The sequence below is a fragment of the Nerophis ophidion genome, linkage group LG03, assembly GCF_033978795.1.
Source record: "Nerophis ophidion isolate RoL-2023_Sa linkage group LG03, RoL_Noph_v1.0, whole genome shotgun sequence".
Classification (NCBI taxonomy): domain Eukaryota; kingdom Metazoa; phylum Chordata; class Actinopteri; order Syngnathiformes; family Syngnathidae; genus Nerophis; species Nerophis ophidion.
The window spans coordinates 47,585,450-47,609,755 of record NC_084613.1 but is presented as its reverse complement, the minus strand read 5'-3'; the positions used below and the strand labels follow the sequence as shown (position 1 = coordinate 47,609,755).

Here is a 24,306-nt window from a genome sequence, read left to right as displayed (position 1 = left end):
AATACTCACTCAATTTTCAAACATTTTAGAAAAGCTTTTTACAAAACAGTTAAATAATTTTCTGGAAAAAAACACCTTGCTTAAGCAGCAGCAGTATGGTTTTTGGGAAAATCGAACAACTACGTATGCAGTAATGCATATCCTAGAGGAGGTTAGTTCTGCTACGGATAATGATGAATTTACAATAGCCACCTATATTGATTTAAAAAAGGCCTTCGATACCATTGACCACAGACAGTTAATAAATAAGTTGAATAAGTACGGCATCCGAGGGCCAGCTCTGTCCTGGATCAAGAGCTATCTAGAAAATAGAAAACAATGTGTTCAGGTGGACAATACAATATCCATCCATTTTCTGCCGCTTATTCCCGTTCGGGGTCGCGGGGGGCGCTGGCGCCTATCTCAGCTACAATCGGGCGGAAGGCGGGGTACACCCTGGACAAGTCGCCACCTCATCGCAGGGCCAACACAGATAGACAGACAACATTCACACTCACATTCACACACTAGGGCCAATTTTAGTGTTGCCAATCAACCTATCCCCAGGTGCATGTCTTTGGAATAATACAATACAATATCTGGATTTAAAAATATAGTTTGTGGAATTCCTCAGAATTCTATAATTGGTCCTAAGTTATTTACAATTTTCATTAATGATTTTTGTGATGCATCAAGTTTCTTAACATTTTTTATGTTTGCTGATGATACAACCATCCTTTGTTCTGGAAAAAATTTTAATGAACTTTTGGTAAAAACAGAACAAGAAATGACAGTGCTTAAAAACTGGTTTGATATGAATAAATTATCACTTAATATTGCTAAAACTAAATGTATGATATTTGGTACCAAAACTGAGGTATCTAATGAAGTAAATATTAAAATAAATGGAGATAAAATTGAGTGTGTCTTTGAAACTAAGTTTTTGGGAGTTATGGAGACAACATGTAAATTATATAAAAACAAAAATATCAAAAACACCTGGTGTTTTGTATAAAACTAAATAATTACTTAATTATAATTCTTTGTTAACAATTTATTATACTTTGATACTTCCATACATGACATACTGTGTAGAACTCTGGGGAACCATTTTTAAAACCATAATTAATGATATTGTTTTGCTGCAAAAAAAAGCTGTACGGCTAATAAACAAAGCAGGATATTATGACCATACCCATCCATTATTTGTTAAATCAAAACTTATGAAATTTCAAGATATTGTTTATTATAAAATAACACAGATAATGTTCAAAGCAAAAATAAATACTCTTCCAGAAGGAATTCAAAAATACTTCTCTCTACAGACCAGCAAATACAATCTAAGAGATGAATCTAAGTTTATTTTACCAAAAGCCAGACTAGTTGTTAAACGTAGATGTTTATCTGTTCTCTGTGTTAATTTGTGGAATTCTGTTGGTAAAGAAATAAAAATGAGTGAGTCAGTATTTAATTTCAAAAATAACATATCACAATGTATTTTAAAAAGTTATGTGAACTAGAAATGTATGTTTGTTTGGTTAAATGTTGTATTTAGAAGGTATGTATGTTTATCTATTTACAAAAAAGTGCATGTGTGTAAGTACATATTTTTGTATTATTTGTTAAAGGGCAACTTAAATGTAAATGCTGAATGACTATATTTCTTTTTGTATTACAAAATTATTAGAAAAGGTAACTTAATTGAATGTAAAAAATGTTATGTTGGGCATATAAGCTTTTTTGCTTCTGCCTGTTTCAGTCATGTTATTCGTTTTTGAATCGTGATCCATGTTTGAATATGTTTTTGTTAGACTGAAAATAAACTGAACTGAACTAAAACTGAACATTTCAAATTACCGGTATTGAAATCAGCCTGCTCCTTTTAGAAAATGATGACAAGTGAAGTGTCACTCGGGACGTCACAAGTTTGACCCGGCGGTAATACTAAGCATGCGCTAATTATTTTGCGAAACGAGTTTGACCCGGCAGTAATTCAAGGCAGGCGCATACTATATGCCCGGCGGCAATAAAAGGAAATACGGTATTTACGAAAGTCTTTGAGGAACATTTTTCCTCTTGAGAATAAGGATGTGAAACTGAATATGGATTACATTTTTTTTTAAATATTCAATGCTGCCAAAAAGGGCATATAAACAAACCTCCAGTTTGTTGCCTGTCCGCTAGTTTCATCTCATAATTTTTTTTCCTTAGTTTTTTTTAAGCTTGGCCGAGGCTGAGTTGAATATTCAGTAGAATGTAAATGAGAGGTAGGTTTCTCCTGAAAATACAAAGTGTTGGTAATAGACAATTTCAGTAATGATTCGAGTTAATTTTTTTTAATCCTTAATATTTTGTTGCTTTCTCAGCCCAGAGCAGTCTCTGACCTCTATCTGAAATTCCCAGACCCCGAAACTTTTTACCCCGGATAACCACAGTTTGTCTCTACATGTGGCATACACATGGAAAGGCATAAATACAAACACAATAATTTCAGTGGTTGATTTAAATTTGGAATCCATTTCTCCCATACAAAATAACGAAAATGTCATTAATCTGTTCCAGGGTCAAACTCTCACTCTCTCTAAACCAGGTAATGTTTTAAATATCAATTACACCAGGGTTCAAGTACAGTACGCCTCAGGCTTTGTTTTGTCATCATCTTGTATAGACCACACATTTCCATCACTGTGTTTCTATTAATTACAATTACACTCAGCTGGAAATCATGTTTATGTATGGAATTCATGTGCAGAACACAGACTTGAGTAAAGCGTGTTCACTTCAAACTGATACTAAAACTCTTAATAGCATGTCTGACTTTCAAGGACCTGCAATAAGGTAGCGACTTGTCCAGGGTGTAACCCGCCTTCCAGCCAAATGCAGCTGGGGTAGGCTCCAGCCACCCCCGCAACCCAGAGAGGGACAAGCTATAGAAAATGGCTTGATGGAAGGATGGATGAAATTTGAAGGACTTTTGAGGATAAAACATTGTTGCGTTACAAATTTGTATGTAGTGATGCTTCCTTATTTGTGATTATTCCATGTTGATTTTCATGGGTAGCAGCAAAAGCTGAAGTGAAAAAAAAAGACGGTCAGCTGGATATAAAAATACAGATAGCTGAATCATTTATCCAGAATCTTAACGGTCATTCTGGACCGACCCAATTGGGAACCAATACGAAAAAAATAACCATACTCACTGTACAGTACAGCTCTCGCGGACTGTCAAAAAACATTGACTGTATGGGAAACAATGTTATGACAAATCACCAAAGAAGTGTGTTCATGTTCGAAATAAACTAAAGAAAGAAAGATACGGATACAATTTATTGGTCTAAAGTGGAATTATATTAACACACTCATTTCTCCAGCTTGACAAAATGGGGTTCACCCCTTTGCACCTTGTAAATACCTCAAGAAATTGAGCTCTCTGCAAATTGGCAACTCAGTACCACTCAGTCTCATACTTCTATGACTTCATATATTTAGGAAAGTCTTTGAGGAACGTTTTTCCTCTTGATAGTAAGGATGTGAAACTGAATATGGATTCAATTTTTCAAAGATGTTCAATGCAGCCAAAAAGGGCATATAAACAAACCTCCAGTTCCCTGTCTGCTATTTTCATCTCATATTTTTTTTCCTCTTTTTTTCTAAGCCTGGTTAAGGCTGAGTTGAATATTCAGTAGAATGTCAATGAGTAGTAGATTTCTCCTGAAAATACATTGTGTTGCTAATAAACAATGTCAGTACTGATTCGTTTTTGTTTTTTTTAATCCTTCAGATTGTCTCGCTTTCTCAGCCCAGCGCAATGTCTGACCTATCTGAAATTCCCAGACCACTGAACTTTTTACCCCAGATAACCACAGTGTGTCTCCACATGTGGCATACACATGAAAAGGCATACATACAAACACAATAATTTCAGTGGTTGATTTAAATTTGGAATCCATTTATCCCATACAAAATAATTGAAATGTTAGGCTCCAGCCACCCCCGCAACCCTGAGAGGGACAAGCGATAGAAAATGGCTTGATGAATGGATGGATAAAATTTCAAGGACTTTTGAGGGTAAAAAATTATAGCGTTACAAACTTTTATGTAATGTTGCTTCCTTATTTGTGATTATTCCAATTTGATTTTTATGGGTAGCAGCAGAAGCTGAAGTAAATAATAATGACGGTCAGCTGGATTAAAAAAAATACACATAGCTGAATATTTTATCGAAAGTCTTAATGGTCCTTCAGGATCGACAGAATGGGGAACCGATATGAAAAAATACTAGTACCGGTACTCACTATACAATACAGCTCTAGTGGACTGTCAAAAAACATTAATGACTGTATGGGAAACAATGTTATGACAAATCGCCAAAGAAAGATACATTTTTTTGGGTTACTTACATGATGTGTGTCACATGATGTGACACCAGACAAAATATGTTGTGTGACTTATTGATGTATTTTTTTCCGGAAAAAATTTAGTAAAAAATAATTGCAATGAAAAATGTTTCTACCGTCTAATGTAGTTTGTCCAAATTGCTCATTATAACATATACAACTTTTTTTTACGCCTCTCTCTTATATAGAATATCCTCATTTGCTCTCACCCCTTACCACTGGAGGAGAACATGAGCAAGCTGACACAGACTTGGGACAAGATTGTTACAGTCAACTATGTGTAGAGCCATTGGATGGAGAAGGAGAACGTCCAGTGAGTCTGGTGTCAACACTATCTTCTGGATCATCTCGTGACAGTCACAGCCTTTTTGGGAGCACTGTGACGCTTCCATCCTCTAGCACCCCACCCATACCAAGCGAGGAGGACATAGACTTGGAGCTGAGCCCGACCGAAAGCACCGTAGAGCAGACAAGAGACCAGAGTTCTGGCCTCGCAGGTTCCAGTGGCGTATGGCAGCCGCTCCTGATCAGCAACCAGTGGAATAACAACAACGCCACATCCAACAGGAAGGCGAGTGCAGAGATCCTTGACAACATCGCCTCGCCTGTCGTCACGGACACGATGGCGCCCAACCCAAAGTTGACCTACATGGACCGAGTTGTTATGGAGATCATCGAGACAGAACGCATGTATGTCAGAGATCTACGCAGCATAGTAGAGGTGAGTGAATTTTTTGACGGCTCTATTTCAAATTTAGATTTTTATCCCCCTTCCAGCAGAGTGTACAGCAAGTCAGCATTAAAATTTGATTTAGAAAAATTCTCAGACTTCATGTCTGTAGCCAATGAACAGCCGTTCAAAGAAAAGATTGTCTTGTGCAGATATAAGTTTTAGTGTATTTTTACTGCCTTCACCTTCAATAAATATGGAAACAAATCAGTGAAGAACCAAAAATTACGCCTAACATCTGCCAACTGAGTGCAGAGATTATACGTCATAGATCATAATGATGGCTGTGAAACAGTTCATGGTCTGGTCTGAGTATTGTATATAAACTGGTGTGTTGTTTATTGCCGTGAGCATTGAGAGTGCTTATTTTTAATTTTTAAACTACAAAACAGTGCATGTCTTTAATGGGCTTAAAAGCTTTGCAGTCCAGCGAAGGACATCACAGAGATGTGATGCATTCAAAAATAATTTGACCACTCAACAGTTTATTTATCTTTTACCAACAACTTGCTGCAAGAGAAAACTCTTTGAACCTCAGTCATACGTAAAGCAAATAAACAGAAGCATTTAGCTGTGAAACAGTCCTGTGCTACGAATGCTGATCTTTTGTTTAACATGTGATGAATTTCTGAAACAGACGGGCAATAAGCCAGCCAGCACCTTTCCACACCTTGTCTCACTCTGCGGTGGCGTCTGATGCTTGCTTCTGACGAGCACTTCCTCAACCTCCAAGTATTTTGGTTGAAATCCTTGGTCTGGTCGCAGTCAAACAGTCATATAAGACTTTTCCAGCCAACACAAACACAAACCATTGAAACAAAAGAGTAGTGGGTTTTTCCACAGCCCACAATGTGGGAACATATTCTGGTACAGATGTATCCGCTACTCATTTGTTATTACAAAACAGCCTGAATCACACAAATCCTGTATTTTATCATCACACGGATACTCAAATGAAGGGGAATGTAAAAAACTGAAGACCGTGGCCTCATTCAAAGCTCCCTCTTGATACACAACCCACTGACAGCTGTTTACACTGCACCCGTCCATGCCTTTTAGATGTTGTTTTATCACTCGCTCACATGCCTCTCATTCTTAACTGTCTATCCACAGGAGTGGAAAGAACAGCTGTTTGATGCAGATGGCCTCCTACATCCTAAATACATCCCCAACACCTGACTTTAAGTTACTCGAGCCAATATACGCAACATTGGATGAACAAGAATGTGGCCAATGCATCACTTTCAAGCCCTAACCCGTGATAAAATTATATACACTGATTACAGTGTCCTACAGAAGTAGTCATCCCCCTGAAGGTTTTTGTAATGCCTTTAAAACAAACCGTACAAAGTGTTTTAAGGGGAACTGCACTTTTTTGGGGAATTTTGTCAATAATTCGCAATCATTATAAAAAACATAAGGGATGGATTTTTATTTTTTTAATGCTTTCTAAATATTAAATACACGTAAGTAAAAGTCTGCTTACAGTGCAGCCTATGGAAGTTCCAATATCTCGCCCAGAAAATCCAATAAATAACCATTCAAAAACAGCCAATAATACGCCACTTTAAATTTTGTGATTTGAATATTAACCAAGTATTAGTGATAATGTTATTATAAGCGCTAACGCAGATTAATTGTTTATAGCGGTGCCGTGATCAATACCGTGTGGCCCTATGTTTACATCATCGAGTGGTCTGCTGCTTCCTTGCTCCCTGTAAGTTTATTGTAGATCATAAATCATGCATCTCACCTGGACAGAAGAAGTCTGAGTAGGTATTCCGACAAGTTGGTACACTTTGACAGCCATTTAGGACCTGAAACTGGCGAGGACGAACAGACCCTTGGTCCCCCTGCCTCGCACCCCTTTTTTTGTGAGGATTATGAGTCATTCTTCATCTAAATGGGAATAAATGAACATCCCAGCCTCTGGTATCCTAATGACATTAGTCGTTGCACTGGAAGTGATGTTTTATTACGTTTGTTGGCTCCCTTGAAGTCTGCAGTGAGTAGTAAACAATGGTGAAGAAAAAAAAAGCCAATGTAGTGATCCATCCATTCATTTTCTACTGCTTATTCCCTTTTGCGGTCGCGGGGGTCGCTGGCGCCTATCTCAGCTACAATCGGGCGGAAGGCGGGGTACACCCTGGACAAGTCGCCACCTCATCACAGGGCCAACACAGATAGACAGACAACATTCACACTCACATTCACACACTAGGACCAATTTAGTGTTGCCAATCAACCTATCCCCAGGTGCATGTCTTTGGAAGTGGGAGGAAGCCGGAGTACCCGGAGGGAACCCACGCATTCACGGCGAGAACATGCAAACTCCACACAGAAAGATCCCCAGCCCGGGATTGAACCCAGGACTGCAGGACCTTCGTAATGTGAGGCAGACGCACTAACCCCTCTTCCACCATGAAATCCGCCAATGTAGTGATGCAATTTAAAAATTAATGCGCCGTGTTTGCTTAAAATGATCAAAATACATACATTTGATATACTAATATAAATGTGCCGTTTACTGCATTACATGTATACTTAGATCATGTCTGTTAAACATCAATGGAGGTGTTTGAATGTTTTTTTTAAAGTGCTTTATAGGCGGAATTGCACGGCTCCCATAGGCTCCATGGTAAGCAAACTTTTGATCGCATTTATTTGATATTTATACTGCAAATAAATAAAAATAATATCCATCGTCATGTCTCCCATAACGATTGTGGGGAAAAAAAGTCCTCCCAAAAAGTGCAGTTCCCCATTAAGGTTGCCTAAGTGTCTTATGGCTAGATAACCAGTGTTGAAAGTACTCAGATTATTGTGTTGTTAGTGGTAACGTTGTTTATACTTAGGAGTAATTAATTAGCCGTTACTATGTCAAAGCAGGTTTGTTCATTAACAGGTGCATAGCCTCACACTTGTTCGCAGGGATAAACCGAGTTTCTACTTGCTCACTATGGTGAAAACCGCTGGCTGTTAAGTTTAAAACTACTTTTCTAGCCACCCAATCGCTCTACTACAGTAGTTTAATCCGCACAGGCTATGGAGAGAAGCACTTTCAAGCCGAAGAAAAGCTAAACATTTGACACACCTAGCGAGCAGCAGTGCTAAGTTGCTAACAGAAGTAGACAACACAAACAGATGAGATTAGTGATAAAGTAGCTACAAGGAGAGCTATAGGTTCTCAAGCAAGTGATGTAAGTTTAAATAAAGCTGTAGTCACTCACCAATAGCCAAATGCAGTCGCTGACCAAAGCATTTCGTCCCTCAGAAGTGGAGGAGTCGACGCAAGGGTGCCACATTCTTTCAAAAAGTTTGTTTTGTTACTTCATTTCGTGTCAGAGAAGCCTACATAAACACGCAAGGGGCGGGGTTGAGCCAAATGTAATGGCCTGTGTTTTGCCCGGCAGGCGCATAGAAGCGCAAACGGACATAATAAAGGCACATGGAATTGTCTCAAATATATGCCCCTTTCTAAAATATACCTGTATTACTAAAATACCGGTATACCGCCCAGCCCTACTACATAACTTACATTTACGTTACAAGGCTGAACTTTATTCTATGCCAACGGCCCCGCCACCACCCACCAATGGTGGACACACAGACGGACATGCCAGTTTTACTTAAACTTTGATTAATCATATCATAATACAAACTGTATGTTATGTCTGTTTGTAAGTTAGCAACAGGGCTGCCAAGCCTCACTCTTTTAGCGTGACATTCACGCAATTTAACCCTTTCCATCCATCCATCCATTTTCTACCGCTTATTCCCTTTCGGGGTCGCGGGGGGCGCTGGCGCCTATCTCAGCTACAATCGGGCGGAAGGCGGTGTACACCCTGGACAAGTTGCCACCTCATCGCAGGGCCAATTTAACCCTTTCTCCCGCATATATTTCCCCATCCACTACTCTATAGCCTGTCACTGCTACGATCCGTGAGCGTTTCAACTTGAATCTTTTGGCAGTAAAGCATATTGTGATTTGTGACTTGATCGAGATGGGAGGGGATAGTGGCGGGATATCATCAAGTAATACAATTATGCCAAGAAAAAAAAATATCTAAGAGTTTTGGATCGATATAAGAGATGACTTTAAAAAAATCCAATTGTTAATATACCAATTCCTGACATACCGCAGCAGATCGATATACGACATTTCAGATGTGAATATGCAATTATTAAATGATATAAGTTAAAAGCATTGTCCAATCGAAACATATATTGATGAAAAGTATTCAGGATAAGTAAAAATCTATACAGCTGCATCTAAAACTAATGAAGGGCCTATAGAGATAGATGGCTCAGAAAAAAAATGGAAAGAAAGCAAAGGGCCCAGAGAAGATGAGAGGGTTGCGATTATTTAAAAGTGGGGAAAAAAACAGACATTGCGGTGAAATCTTTGCACTGCCAAACAGAGGTGGCATTTCACAATACACTATATTAATGATTCAACTATATAAATGATTCAATTTTACCAGACAGTCTTCATATTTAAGCGCAACAGACAGAAAACAAAAAAACGTAAGTCATTTATTGACATCTTTTTTGTTTAATTTACACAACAAATGTTTAATTCAAACACATGTGAGGACTTTTTAGCATTTACAATTTATATGGTAATGCTAACAAATTGTTTCCTCAAACACCAGTCCTCCAATTAATACATTTTCAAATGTGTACATGTTAAATTGTTGAATTTCTAATACTTTGTATCAGAGTATTTTTATTTAGTTCGGTTGTTTATTAATTATCTATCACCTGGTTCATGTCCATCAGGCCACACATTATTTTTGTTGTTTTTGTTGTTGTAATTTTTCAATGTTATGTACATTAATAAAAATACAGAATACAGGTCATTTACATGTAAGCTATAATCTATATTCAATAGATTATAGCTGCGGCCCTAGTCACATGTGTGGCTGGCGCTCTAATAGTGCAGCAATCTGCATCCTAAACAAGCTTCAGTCCTTTTATGTGTGCAATTTGTGGACTAGGCTCGATGCATGTTTTGTTTTTGCAGCACATCATCTGGGTGTCAGGACAAATTGGTAGTGTACTCTTTTACTTAGTTTCCACATGTGAGTGTTTGGCTCTCATCAACAAACCCTGCCACTTGTTTGCATGACACGTGAGTGTGTAACTGAGCATGAAGGACAACATGTCGTCCACATTTTTGGGCTCCTGGGGATTTTACAGGATTTCATCACAGTGAGGTCTAATGAGAGTTGAGTCCCAGGAAGGGAATGAGCTCTGAAGTAATGTATGATCCATGTCAGTCCCGCTCTTTCCTATTAATCTGCTACAGTGAGCATTGTACAGTACAATAATACATTTTGAAAATGATGTACATTATTTTTGATGTATGTTTATCTTCCCCACTCCCCCATTGTTTTTCCAGGACTATTTGGCTCACATTATAGATACGAGCAATCACTCCATACGGCCAGAACTTGTGTGCGCCCTTTTTGGAAACATTGAGGACATTTATGAATTTAACAGGTAGGTTTTTGTCTTCACTCTAAATAATGTATGTCATTGTCATTTGATGGACAATAAAGACAAACAAAACTGATAGAGGAACCTGGAAAACCACTATTTCCACACATATTTCTTTGTATGAAATAATCGGTTATCAGACAACCAAGCACAGAAGAATATTGTGATACTCTTTGACTCCAAATGTGCGCTAAAGATCTTTGACTCCAAATGTGCCCTAAAGACACTACGATAAACACAACTAACGTCAGCAAGTGGTCATTTCTGAACCTGCTGCTTGCCAAAACACACACTTACTAACATTCCTCTGACTGCGAGGAGCCCCTTTGCTAATGCCACTGTCGCTTGGATTTTTATTGACATTCTAACCGTGTGTATTGAAATGACTTAAACAGATTTTGCCATATTGGTTTGCCTTTTTAAAAAGAAACACCCTATCTATCAAAGTTATGTGTAAAACAAACTGCCTCATGATAGGAATGCGAGTACTGTGTAAGTTAATGTTAGTTATAGTAACACTAAAATTATTCAGTAGGACATTTTACAAATAATATACAATCAAATTGTACCTTGTTACCTAACTGAGATGGCTCTGTGTTTTTTTTTTTTTATTCATAATTGTGTTTTATGACAAAATGTTGCATGTTGAGCATATAAATAAAACACATTTAATCCAAATATATCTTTACATTAACTTTTTGTTGTTGCTTAAATGTGTACAATCAATTTCTAAGGAGTCATTTGGGGTCAAAAGATTTTCAGGAGCAGCGCCAATAAAATCGGCAACCTTAAAAAACTAAACTGAAATTCACATTACTGTGTCACATACTGTACACTATGCCTAGTATTTACAGTGTTTGCTCCCCTCTAGTGTCCAATAGAAGACATAGCTTGGTATTTTAGAAGTAGTGCTGTATTTTCTTTTACATAGGTATATATGGTAGGTTGAATGTAATCACTATTTTCACTCAATTGTAAGTGATGTTTTTGTCAATGAACTCTTATCATTTTATATATTTTTTGTGGTTGTCAGTGAGTTGCTGCAGTCTCTGGACATGTGTGCAAATGACCCCGTGGCCATCGCTCAATGCTTTGTAGAAAAGGTGGGCGTTTTTATCTTACTCACATCAATAAAAAAAACTCAGAAAATAAGCGTGTTTCAAGTAGTTGTTGCTTTTTGTGCCCTCAGAGTGAATATTTTGAAATTTACACCCAATATTGCACCAATTATCCAAAGTAAGAAGATCATACTGTAAGACTACATTTACGATTCCATGATAAAGTATTTAACAAACATCTTTCCACAATCTTGCAGTTCAGTAGCAGCATTAACTGACTGCATGAGGAGTAAAACTCTGTCAAAGTTCTTCAAGGATCGTCAGGCTGCTCTGAAGCGTCCCCTCCCTTTAGGTTCTTTCCTCCTCAAGCCTGTGCAGAGGATCCTGAAATACCACCTACTGCTACAGGTAAGGTTTGATTCTATACAATGGGTTAGAGGTTCGTCTTTTAAAAATCCCCATCTGCTATTGTTTTAAATGTTTTTCACATTTTACAGGAAATTGCAAAGCACTTTGACCAAAATAAGGGGGGTTATGAGGTGATCCAGGAGGCCATAGACACTATGACAGGTGTGGCCTGGTACATCAACGACATGAAGAGGAAGCATGAACATGCTGTCAGAGTGCAGGTTTGTCGAACACACGTACTGCAAGTAAGAATGAAACTGCTGTGCACTTGGATATTTGTCTCTTAAAATAGTGTAAATTAGGGCTGCATGGTCTTGAAGAAAAACAAATTCTCCAAAATTGCGATCCCAATTGGATTTATTTTTGTAGTATAAATGCATAAAACTGCGAAAATAACGAGTGAAGAAAGACATTTAGACTGTTGTCTCAAGGTGCCACACAAAAAAACAATATGCAGTAAACTCCTTTAAAAAAATATTTGGCATTATGCAGACATACCGTACTCAGAGCGTTTGTCAACATCATGCTCCTAAACTAAATGATTAACAGATACAATCATTACAGTGCAAGTAACCATTTAAAATGATATAAACTTTTATTTTTCATTACTGTAGAATTAACATTGTACTGCAATTGGAATAACTGTTATCCTTAATGAATAAAAAAGTAAAATAGACTCTTATGTCTGTAAGCAAAAATTTAACTTGAATAAATACTGAACATCTTAAAGTGCAATTTTTCCCATGTTGGAAAAACTAGGTCGGATGTTGTTTGTTTGTTGCCACCATGGCCGACTAAATAAATGTCTTGCCCCCTCAAATCAAAATTTGAGAAAGCAAATTTTAATAAACTCACAAAATTACTACATTACAAGTTGACAAAATGATCTGCACTAGCGGAAAAATCCGCCGAAAAAGGGACACACACGATATAGTAGTGTCGGCTTCCCTCTCATCCCTCCCTCCGCTGTGCGTGTATTCAACATTCCACAGGCTGCGCAGCAGACACACACCCGCACACACCCGCACACACCCCTCAGCCCTCAGTAAACATCCAATCACTGTTGCAGTATGAAAGTAAAAGAAAAGGAAAAGTTGTCTACATTTATCATATACTTGTTAGGATGGGTGTATTTGTGTAGTCTTATCTGTCATAAACACGTTTATCGTCACGGACTTTCGGTGCTACGGAGTTCCTTTTTTTTTTTTTTTTTACAACTTGACGAGAGCAGTGACAGCGGAGGCTCTGAGCAGCAGTGGTTTGGAAGGCAGAGAGCCTCCACTGTCCCTGTAACAAGCTACAAGTCATTTATGATGCTGTTAATGACGGTAAAAATTAAACATAAGCTATGCTTAGCAGTCCTCCTCTGCTGTCCTCTGTTCAGAGCAGAGTCCCTAGCAACGGCCCGTTTTACTTGGCAACGGTCTGGCAATCGACTGCAGGAATTCTTTTTCTGTTGTTGTTCTTGTAATTCTACATAGTCAACCTTTAATGTTTCAATCTACATTTTGTAATAATCAAATTATAAGTTTCATTTGAAATGACCAAGACACCTAAAAACAAAAACACAGCCCTTTTCATCAATTTACAAGCAAGTGGGCAACACACATACATTGGAGTGAATTAATTTTGTGCCCAGATGAGTGCCCACGTCCACTGCATGTGACAAACTGAAGACAAGTGACCTGTGTCTGACAGACCCCTACGTAAAGCCCCACCCCAGGCTGTAGTCCCGTACTGTTGTTGTTTTACTTCATGTAATCACAGCGGGTTTTTTCTGTTGTTGTTCAAGCTTACTTATTTTCTGCTCCAACTTCCAGCAGCTCACAAAGAGAAAGTTAATGCTCTGTAATGCATCTATTTTTCAGAGCATTTAAAAAGTCTAGTCCTGCTCCTGCATGTAGTAGTAGCAATGATGCTACTGCTAGTACATCAGGGACAGCAGCTAGCAATACTGCACCTTTAGCACCAGCAAGCACTGTTTCTTCTGCACCAGCTCCCTCCGACCCCCCAACAAGCGCTCCCCCAAAGCAGCCTGCTCAGCTACCCAGTGACTTGAATGGCAACACACCATCTCAGCCAATACTGGGTGGCTTCCCAAAGCGTGCATTTGGTACAACATTAAGATCATTCAATCCTGCCTGGTACCGCACACGACCATGGCTAGAGTATTCTGTGGTGCGAGACGCCTGCTTCTGTTTCCCCTGTCGGAAATATGGCAGCGCTGTTAATGTTTCCCCCCCCTGAGGGATTGCCACCCTATTGTGGTCAGAGGGTTTGCGTGCCTCAGTTACCGTAAGAGCTATACCAGCAGGAGCTTAGTCTTCAGGTGGGACACCCAAGTTGGACAGGTCTGAAGGTAGAGGCCTGACAAAGTGCAATCCACTACTCCAGGTTGGGGTTGGACACATAGCTAAAGACCCATTTCAATAAAGAAAGCATTGTTACCATAAGCACAAAAAAAAAATTGCTGGAGCATGATGTGTACACATGATGCCCCCTTCACATTTCTGACTGCCCCCTCATATAACCATGCCTAGAACCGCCCCTGGTCGCCACCATGTGTTCACGGCATTCTCGCTCATTCGTCCAGGTTGATGTGCTCTTATTGGTTGTTTGATTTGATGCTGATATATTAACAGGGCAGTTGGTTTGGAGTCATATTTTTTTTTCCCATCCTAATGTTTTTTTTGCAGAACTTCTCAATGGTGTGTCGCAAGGCTCTCTGTTCGTGCTCTGTGTGTGTCCGGTCTTGCTGAGTTGCTCTCCGCCCACCAATACAAAGATTGTGAATAACTGAAAAGAGGGCTCACTGCGTTCAGTTAATTCTACTGTTAAATAAACGCTCTCAGGTGCTGAAAGGCGAGATAGACAGAGTGAGACGTCTATCTCCCTATTTGAAGCGAGAGGCGAACAAACGCGGGCTCAACAATTCTGATTGGCCAAAATGTATGTCACTCAAATGCCGGTAACGGCAAAGAAAGATACAAAAACTTAGCCTCCTGTGGGTAAAAAACTAATTGAAACCTTGATGTCAATTTGATGTTGATTAATTGTGCAGCCCGAGTATAAATATAAATACATCCTGCCCAAATATTGTCAAAACGCAACTTTCACTATTTGTCCATAGATCATTGAGTCCTAGCTGCTGGTAATAATTGAATTTGGCATGAATCCTGACTTGATTGTTTTCACACACACATAATGATTGTATTGTGTGTGTGTGTGTGTGTGTGTGTGTGTGTGTGTGTGTGTGTGTGTGTGTGTGTGTGTGTGTGTGTGTGTTTGTGCGTGTGCGTGCTTATGTGTTCATGTGTTCATGTGCAGGAGATACAGTCTCTTCTGATCAACTGGAAAGGTCTTGACCTGACAACCTATGGTGAGCTGGTGCTGGAGGGCACCTTTCATGTGCTGCGGGCGAAGAATAGTCGTACACTTTTCCTGCTTGAAAAGATGCTGCTCATTACCAAGAAAAGAGGGGAACACTATGTCTACAAGACACATATTTTAGTAAGTTTGCTTATTTTAATAAAAAGATGTCTTATAATAACAAAACAATGGGTTAATCATTCATAATTATTGATAAATTCATAAAATAACTATAAGAAACAAATGTCAGCAACATAAGCATCACCGCACCTGTCAGAGCTTCTTGTTTGTATAAAAAGTAAAGTTCTAAGCTTTAAAATTACAAACTTCTACTTATGTTGCTATTTTTTATGAGAACAGGATCAGTTAAAATCTAACGTAACTGGACTTTTCTTTTGTGATCCCAGTGTTCAACCTTGATGCTACTGGACAATGCAAAGGATCCCCTCCTCTTCAGTGTCATCCATTTCAAGCATCCCAAGCAGCCTCATACTGTGCAGGTAAATAATAGGGACTCGGTACTCTGGAAAATGCCGCACAGTTTGGTCCGCCATGCACGAGAGGGAGGCATTGAGGGTTTTTTCCCTAATATTCTTATATTCATGTAGCCAGTGATAAAGTCCCCATGTTGAGCTAGCCTATCAGCTTATATAGAATACAATAGTGGGTATAGAAAAAGGAAAATCAGAGGCAATAAAAAAAAAAAAAAAAAAGAGTAACACCTTTTTTACAGACAAATCATTTGGTCTTCTTTGAATTGAAGGACAGATGTGGATGCTGAGAAGTGAATTGAAGGAGCAAATGAGTAGATAATATTTTTTTTTAGTTCTTAGCCACATCATTTTCATTCAGATTGAATATAAGGTAGGACCCAATGTGGAATCATGGGGCACACTTTTAGAAGTCTTAAGCGAATCTGACACAATATTTTCAGACGTAACTCGTACCTGTGTATTGAGATAGCTAGCAAACCAATTAATGCAACTCTTGTACAAGACATTATCAAATATTGTTAGAATGTTGTGATCTTCTGAATTGAAGGCCATGGCCAAATCTAAAATGGCAGCTATGCAGACCACTACATTGTGCTCTAGAGAATATGTGTTGGATATGCTATGGTGTAAACTTTGCTCCACCGTCAAGTTTATAACTTACTTCTGTGTGTGTCTGCAATATGCTTGTGGAGGCATTCCCTTTAGATTGCAATGGAAACCCTTGACACCTTACCCTCTCCAAAAGTATCCGATCACCTATTAAAATTGACATTTATCCAATTGCAAGACAATTTGTCCTAAAACCGGCAGACATCTGCATTGTTTGGTATCAGGAAAATGTCATATTAGTATTTTAGCAGATTCCTTCGTCCACTGTAAGATTCTTCACAGAAAATTACCTCCATCACAGTTGTGTGATGTGCTGCGTTGTGTTTTGTGTCACTATGCCAGCATGCATCATCTGTGTCTTTAATAAAATGGACAATGGCTTTTTGTTCTAGGCCAAGTCTGTAGAAGAGAAGCGTCTCTGGTCCCATCACATCAAAAGGCTCATTCTAGAGAACCACAACACTATTGTTCCACCAAAGGTACAAAACAATGTCATCCTTACATCATAAAGTGATGTCTTTTAAGCCATCTTGAAAAAAAGAAAAAATATCTCCTGCTCTTAATTTAAGGCAAAAGAAACAATCGTGGACATTTCAAATTGTGAGTATGAACCAGAATGATTATTAGGTTGTTGTACTTTAAAGTAAAAAACAGCCGACCTAATATTTTCTTTTCACCAAAACATAGGTCCTGGGAAGTACCGCTGTAGTCCAGAGAGGGTGAAAAGAGCAGATTCTTACCAGTCTGAAGATTTTCATCTTGCAAGACGGAATGGAAGAAGAAGATCAGGTGAAATACCCAGACATCATTTTGTGTCTTGTCTTTTGACACATTTATATATCATACTTACTGTACAAGGTGTGTCAGAAAAATTATAACAGATCTGCTGTATTCAAAATCATTACTACAGTTCGCAGTAAACCCCCTGGTATATCGCACTTTCTAAGCCTTCTGTACAACGCCATCATATGGATTTTTCTGGGATCTTCTGCAATTCTGTTGTGACGGTCTTCTTGGGAAAGAGGACAAATCATGCGGCGCAAGATCTGGAAGTTTTTCCTGGTCAGCGATGTTTTTCACGGCCACGAACTGTTGAAAGTAGGGATGTTCTGATCGAGGTTTTATGCTGCCGATTCTGATACCGATCATACATGAGTGAGATCGGCCTATGCCAATACCAATACCGATCACACGTACTGCTTCTTCAAAGTAACTGTTTAATGCTGTGTTAAACATTATCAACATAATACTTTAAACTATATATATATGTATATATATATATATATATATATATATATACACACACAAAGTACAAACCCTGTTTCCATATGAGTTGGGAAATTATGTTATATGTAAATATAAACAGAATACAATGATTTGCAAATCATTTTCAACCCATATTCAGTTGAATATGCTACAAAGACAACATATTTGATGTTCAAACTGATAAACATATTTTTTTTTTTGCAAATAATCATTAACTTTAGAATTTGATGCCAGCAACACGTGACAAAGAAGTTGGGAAAGGTGGCAATAAATACTGATAAAGTTGAGAAATTCTCATCAAACACTTATTTAGAACATCCCACAGGTGTGCAGGCTAATTGGGAACAGGTGGGTGCCATGATTGGGTATAAAAACAGCTTCCCAAAAAAATGCTCAGCCTTTCACAAGAAAGGATTGGGTGAGGGTTACCACTTTGTAATCAAATTGTCAAACAGTTTTAGAACAACATTTCTCAAACAGCTATTGCAAAGAATTTAGGGATTTTACCATCTACGGTCCGTAAAATCATCAAAAGGTTCAGAGAATCTGGAGAAATCACTGCACGTAAGCGATGATATTACGGACCGTTGATCCCCCAGGCTGTACTGCACCAAAAACAGACATCAATGTGTAAAGGATATCACCACATGGGCTCCGGAACACTTCATAATACCACCGTCAGAAACTACAGTTGGTTGCTACATCTGTAAGTGCAAGTTAAAACTCTGCTATGCAAAGTAAAACCCATTCATCAACAATGCCAAGGAACGCCGCTGGCTTCGCTGGGCCCGAGCTCACCTAAGATGGACTGATACAAAGTGAAATGTCGTCTGACGAGTCCACATTTCAAATTATATTTGGAAACTGTGGACATGTTGTCCTCTGGAACAAAGAGGAAAATAACCATCCGGATTGTAATAGGCGCGAAGTTCAAAAGCCAGCATCTGTGATGTTATGGTGGTGTATTAGTGACCAAGGCATGGGTAACTTAGACATCTGTGAAGGCACCATTTATGCTGAATGGTCCATACAGCCTTTGGAGCAACATATGTTGTCATCCAAGCAACGTTATCATGGACGCCCCTGCTTATTTCAGCAAGACAATGCCAAGCCACGTGTTACAACAGCGTGGTTTCGTATTAAAAGAGTGCGGGTACTTTCCTGGCCCGCCTGCAGTCCAGACCTGTCTCCCATCGAAAATGTGTGGCGCATTATGAATTGTAAATTAGGACAGCGGAGAGCCCGGACTGTAGAACGACTGAAGCTCTACATAAAACAAGAATGGGAAATAATTCAACTTTCAAAGCTTCAACAATTAGTTTCCTCAGTTCCCAAACGTTTATTGAGTGTTGTTAAAGAAAAGGTGATGTAACACAGTGGTGAACATGCTTTTTCCCAACTTTTACATGTTGCAGCCATTAAATTCTAAGTTAATTATTATTTGCAAAAAAATTAAAATAGAGTTTCTGAGTTTGAACATCAAATATCTTGTCTTTGTAGTGCATTCACCTGAATATGGGTTGAAAAGGATTTGCAAATCATTGTATTCCGTTTATATTTATATCCAAAACAATTTCCCAACTCATATGGAAACGGGGTTTGTAAAAAGACTATAGCAAAGCAATGTGCTAACGAATACTGGCTCCAGCTCTGCCAGAGCATCCAGTTAATGGCTGATACTGGAAACATCAGCGGCATGTACGAAGGCATCAAGAAAGCCATGGGCCCCAACAAGAAGGTTACAGCACCACTGAAGTCTGCCACGGGCGAGACTATCCAGGACAAAGGCAAGCAGATAGACAGATGGGTGGAACACTATTCCGAACTGTACTCCAGTCGGAATCAAGTCACATACGATGCCCTTGCAGTCATTGAAAGCCTCCCTCTCATGGCTGAACTGGACGAGAAATCCCCTCTGGCTGAACTAAAGAAGGCCATTGAGAGCCTGTCCTCAGGAAAAGCGCCTGGGAAGGATGGCATACCACCAGAAGTCATCAAGTGTGGCGACAGCACACTGGGGGAACATTTTTACAACCTTCTCTGTCAGTGCTGGGAGTAAAGAGCAGTACCTTAGGACATGAGAGGCGCCAACATCGTTACCCTGTACAAGAACAATGATGATAGAAGCGATTGTAACAAATACAGAGGAATATCTCTCCTAAGCATCGTAGGCAAAGTCTTCGCACGCGTCCTCCTGAACAGACTGCAGAAGCTTGCTGATATAGTATACCCAGAGTACCAGTGCGGGTTCCACTCGGAATGATCAATCATTGAAATGGTCTTCACCATCAGGCAACTGCAAGAAAAGTGCAGAGAGCAGCACAAACCCCTCCTTCTGGCCTTCATAGACCTGACCAAAGCGTTCCACCTTGTCAGCAGGGATGGGCTCTTCACAGTCTTAGCGAAGATTGGCTGCCCACCGAGACTCCTGAGCATAACCAAGTCATTCCATGGCGACATGAAAGGCACGGTTCAATATGGCGACTCGACGTCAGATACCTTCGACATCCGCAGTGGCGTCAAGCAGGGCTGTGGCCTCGCTCCCACTCTCTTCCACATCTTCTTTGCTGCTCTGCTGAAGCACGCCTTCGGATCGTCGACCGAGGGTGTTTACCTCCACACTCGGTCAGACGGCCGACAGTTCAACCTGGCTCGCATAAAAGTAAAGAGCAAGGTCCGGGAGGTAACCATCAGAGACATGTTTGCAGATGACGCTGCTCAGGCCACCCACACAGAAGAAGAGCTACCGAGCCTGATGGACCGCTTTGCAAAGGCATGCGACGAGTTCAGCCTTACTATCAGTTTGAAGAAGACAAATGTGATGGCCCAAGATGCTGAACCACCCTGTATCACCATTAATGACTATGAATTAGAGGTCGTCAATCAGTTCACATACCTTGGCTCCACAATCACTGACAACCTCTCACTGGAAGTGGAGCTCAACAAGAGGTTCGGCAAGGCATCCACAAGCTTGGCCAGGTTGTCACAAACTGTATGGAACAACAGCATGCTGACAATAAACACCAAGATCGCTGTGTATCGTGCCTGCATGCTAAGCACTCTCTTGTACGCCAGCGAATCCTGGACTCTGTACTCTTCGCAGGAGAAGAGGGTAAGTGCCTTTCACATGCGCTGCCTCCGTCGCAAACTCGGGATTATATGGAGAGATCGTGTGACAAACAACGAGGTGCTGATACAAGCCAAGATTCCCAGCATGGTCACTCTCCTCCGTCAGCATCGCCTTTGATGGCTGGGCCATGTGCGTCGAAAGGACAATGGCCGGATCCCCAAAGACTATGCAGAGCTTGCCTCTGGCAAGAGGACAACGGGACGGCCACATCTCCACTTCAAGGATGTCTGCAAGCTTGACCTGAAAGCGCTTGACATGGACCTGAACACCTGGGAAGAGCTTGCTCAGGACAGATAAAGCTGGAGACACAACGTGAACACTAGACTGAAAGCTGGCGAGGCAAAACTCCGGCAGCTTGCAGATGAGAAGCGAGCTCAGAGAAAGAGCAAGCAGCAAGCAACTACATCCTCTTGCTGACTCGACCTACAAAGCACCAAGTGCAACAGAGACTGTCACTCCCGTGTGGGTCTGTATGACCAACTAAATCATATCCAAGGGGTGCCAATCTATTGTCTTAGAATACTTACAGATGCCAACAACGTAGTAGAAAATATTGTGTATGTATATATATATATATATATATATATATATATATATATATATATATATATATATATATATATATATATATATATATATGTGTGTGTATGTATATATGTATGTATGGGTGTATATTCAAACCCCGTTTCCATATGAGTTGGGAAATTGTATTAGATGTAAATATAAATGGAATACAATGATTTGCAAATCATTTTCAACCCATATTCAGTTGAATATGCGACCAAGACAACATATTTGATGTTCAAACTGATAAACATTTTTTTTTTTGCAAATAATCAACTTTAGAATTTGATGCCAGCAACACGTGACAAAGAAGTTGGGAAAGGTGGCACTAAATACTGATAAAATGAGGAATGATCATCAAACACTTATTTGGAACATCCCACAGGTGTGCAGGCTAATTGGGAACAGGTGGGTTCCATGATTGGGTATAAAAACAGCTTCCCAAAAAATGCTCAGTCTTTCGCAAGAAAGGATGGGGCGAGGTACACCCCTTTGTCCACAACTGCGTGAGCAAATAGTGAAACAGTTTAAGAGCAACGTTTCTCAAAGTGCAATTGCAAGAAATTTAGGGATTTCAACATCTATGGCCAATATCATCAAAAGGTTCAGAAAATCTGGAGATATCAGTCCACGTAAGCGGCATGGCCGGGAACCAACATTGAATGACCGTGACCTTCAATAGCTCAGACGGAACTATATCAAAAACCAACATCAATCTCTAAATGATATCACCACATGGGTTCAGAAACACTTCAGAAAACCACTGTCACTAAATACAGTTTGTCGTTACATCTGTAAGTGCAAGTTAAAGCTCTACTACGCAAAGCTCAAGCCATTTATCAACAACATCCAGAAACACCACCGGCTTCTGTGGGCCCGAGATCATCTAAGATAGACTGATGCAAAGTGGAAAAGTGTTCTGTGGTCTGACGAGTGCACATTTCAAATTGTTTTTGGAAATATTTGACATCGTGTCATTCAGACCAAAGGGGAAGCTAACCATCCAGACTGTTATCGACGCAAAGTTCAAAAGCCAGCATCTGTGATGGTAATGGGGTGCATTAGTGCCAAAGGCATGGGTAACTTACACATCTGTGAAGGCATCATTAATGCTGAAAGGTACATACAGGTTTTGGAACAACATATGCTGCCATCTAAGCGCCGTCTTTTTCATGGACGCCCCTGCTTATTTCAAAGGGACAATGCCAAGCCACATTCAGCACTTGTTACAACAGCGTGGCTTTGTGAAAAAAGAGTGCAGCTACTTTCCTGGCCCGCCTGCAATCCAGACGTGTCTCCCGCCGAAAATGTGTGGCGCATTATGAAGCGTAAAATACGACAGCGGAGAGACCCCAGACTGTTGAACGACTGAAGCTCTCCATGAATCAAAAATGGGAAAAAATTCCACTTTCAAAGCTTCAACCATTACTTTGCTCAGTTCCAAAACGTTTGAGCGTTGTTAAAAGAAAAGGTGATGTAACACAGTGGTGAACATGCCCTTTCCCAACTACTTTGGTATGTGTTGCAGCCATGAAATTCCAAGTTAATTAATATTTGCAAAAAAAAATAAAGTTTATGAGTTTGAACATCAAATATCTTGTCTTTGTAGTACGTTCAATTGAATATAGGTTGAAGAAGATTTGCAAATCATTTTATTCCGTTTATATTCACATCTAAAACAATTTCCAAACTCATATGGAAACAGGGTTTTTATGTATGAATGTGTATATACATATATGTATGTATGTATACATATATGTATGTATGTATGCGTATATATATATATATATATATATATATACTGTGTGTGTATATATATATATATATGTGTATATATATATATATATACTGTGTATATATATATATGTGTATATATATATATATATATATACTGTGTATATATATATGTGTATATATATATATATACATATACTGTGTATATATATATATATATATATATATATATATATAGACCCAGGACACGTTGGGAAGACTATGTCTCCCGGCTGGCCTGGGAACGCCTCGGGATCCCCCGGGAAGAGCTAGACGAAGTGGCTGGGGAGAGGGAAGTCTGGGTTTCCCTGCTTAGGCTGTTGCCCCCGCGACCCGACCTCGGATAAGCGGAAGATGATGGATGGATGGATGGATATATATATACTGTGTATATATATATATGTGTATATATATATATATATATATATATATATATATATATATATATATATATGTATATATATATATATATATATATATATGTGTATATATATATGTATATACACATACAGTGGGGCAAAAAAAAGTATTTAGTCAGCCACCGATTGTGCAAGTTCTCCCACTTAAAATGATGACAGAGGTCTGTAATTTTCATCATAGGTACACTTGAACTGTGTGAGACAGAATATGAAAAAAAAATCCAGGAATTCACATTGTAGGAATTTTAAAGAATTTATTTGTAAATTATGGTGGACAATAAGTATTTGGTCAATCAATTAAAGTTTTCACTGATTGAAGGAGATTTTGGCTCAAAATCTCACGATACATGGCCCCATTCATTCCTTCCTTAACACGGAGCAATCGTACTGTCCCCTTAGCAGAGAAACAGCCCCAAAGCATGATGTTTCCACCCCCATGCTTCACAGTAGGTGTGGTGTTCTTGGGATGCAACTCAGTATTATTCTTCCTCCAAACACGATGAGTTGAGTTTATACCAAAAAGTTATATTTTGGTTTCATCTGACCACATGACATTCTCCCAATCCTCTGCTGTATCATCCATGTGCTCTCTGGCAAATTTCAGAAGA

The 24,306-nt window shown here is 39.3% G+C and overlaps 1 protein-coding gene across 1 annotated transcript in view; it reads left to right on the top strand.

Annotated features, from left to right (window-relative positions):
• The window catches only part of LOC133549711 (pleckstrin homology domain-containing family G member 3), a 98,847-nt gene that overhangs the window by 60,736 nt on the left and 13,805 nt on the right, over positions 1–24,306 (top strand). The window contains exons 3-13 of the mRNA XM_061895420.1: positions 4,565–5,097; positions 10,511–10,611; positions 11,642–11,711; positions 11,798–11,844; positions 11,924–12,074; positions 12,164–12,295; positions 15,402–15,584; positions 15,851–15,943; positions 16,939–17,025; positions 17,116–17,146; positions 17,234–17,335. Of these exons, the coding sequence (XP_061751404.1) occupies positions 4,565–5,097; positions 10,511–10,611; positions 11,642–11,711; positions 11,798–11,844; positions 11,924–12,074; positions 12,164–12,295; positions 15,402–15,584; positions 15,851–15,943; positions 16,939–17,025; positions 17,116–17,146; positions 17,234–17,335 (1,530 nt within the window). The remainder of the gene's footprint in view (positions 1–4,564; positions 5,098–10,510; positions 10,612–11,641; positions 11,712–11,797; positions 11,845–11,923; positions 12,075–12,163; positions 12,296–15,401; positions 15,585–15,850; positions 15,944–16,938; positions 17,026–17,115; positions 17,147–17,233; positions 17,336–24,306) is intronic.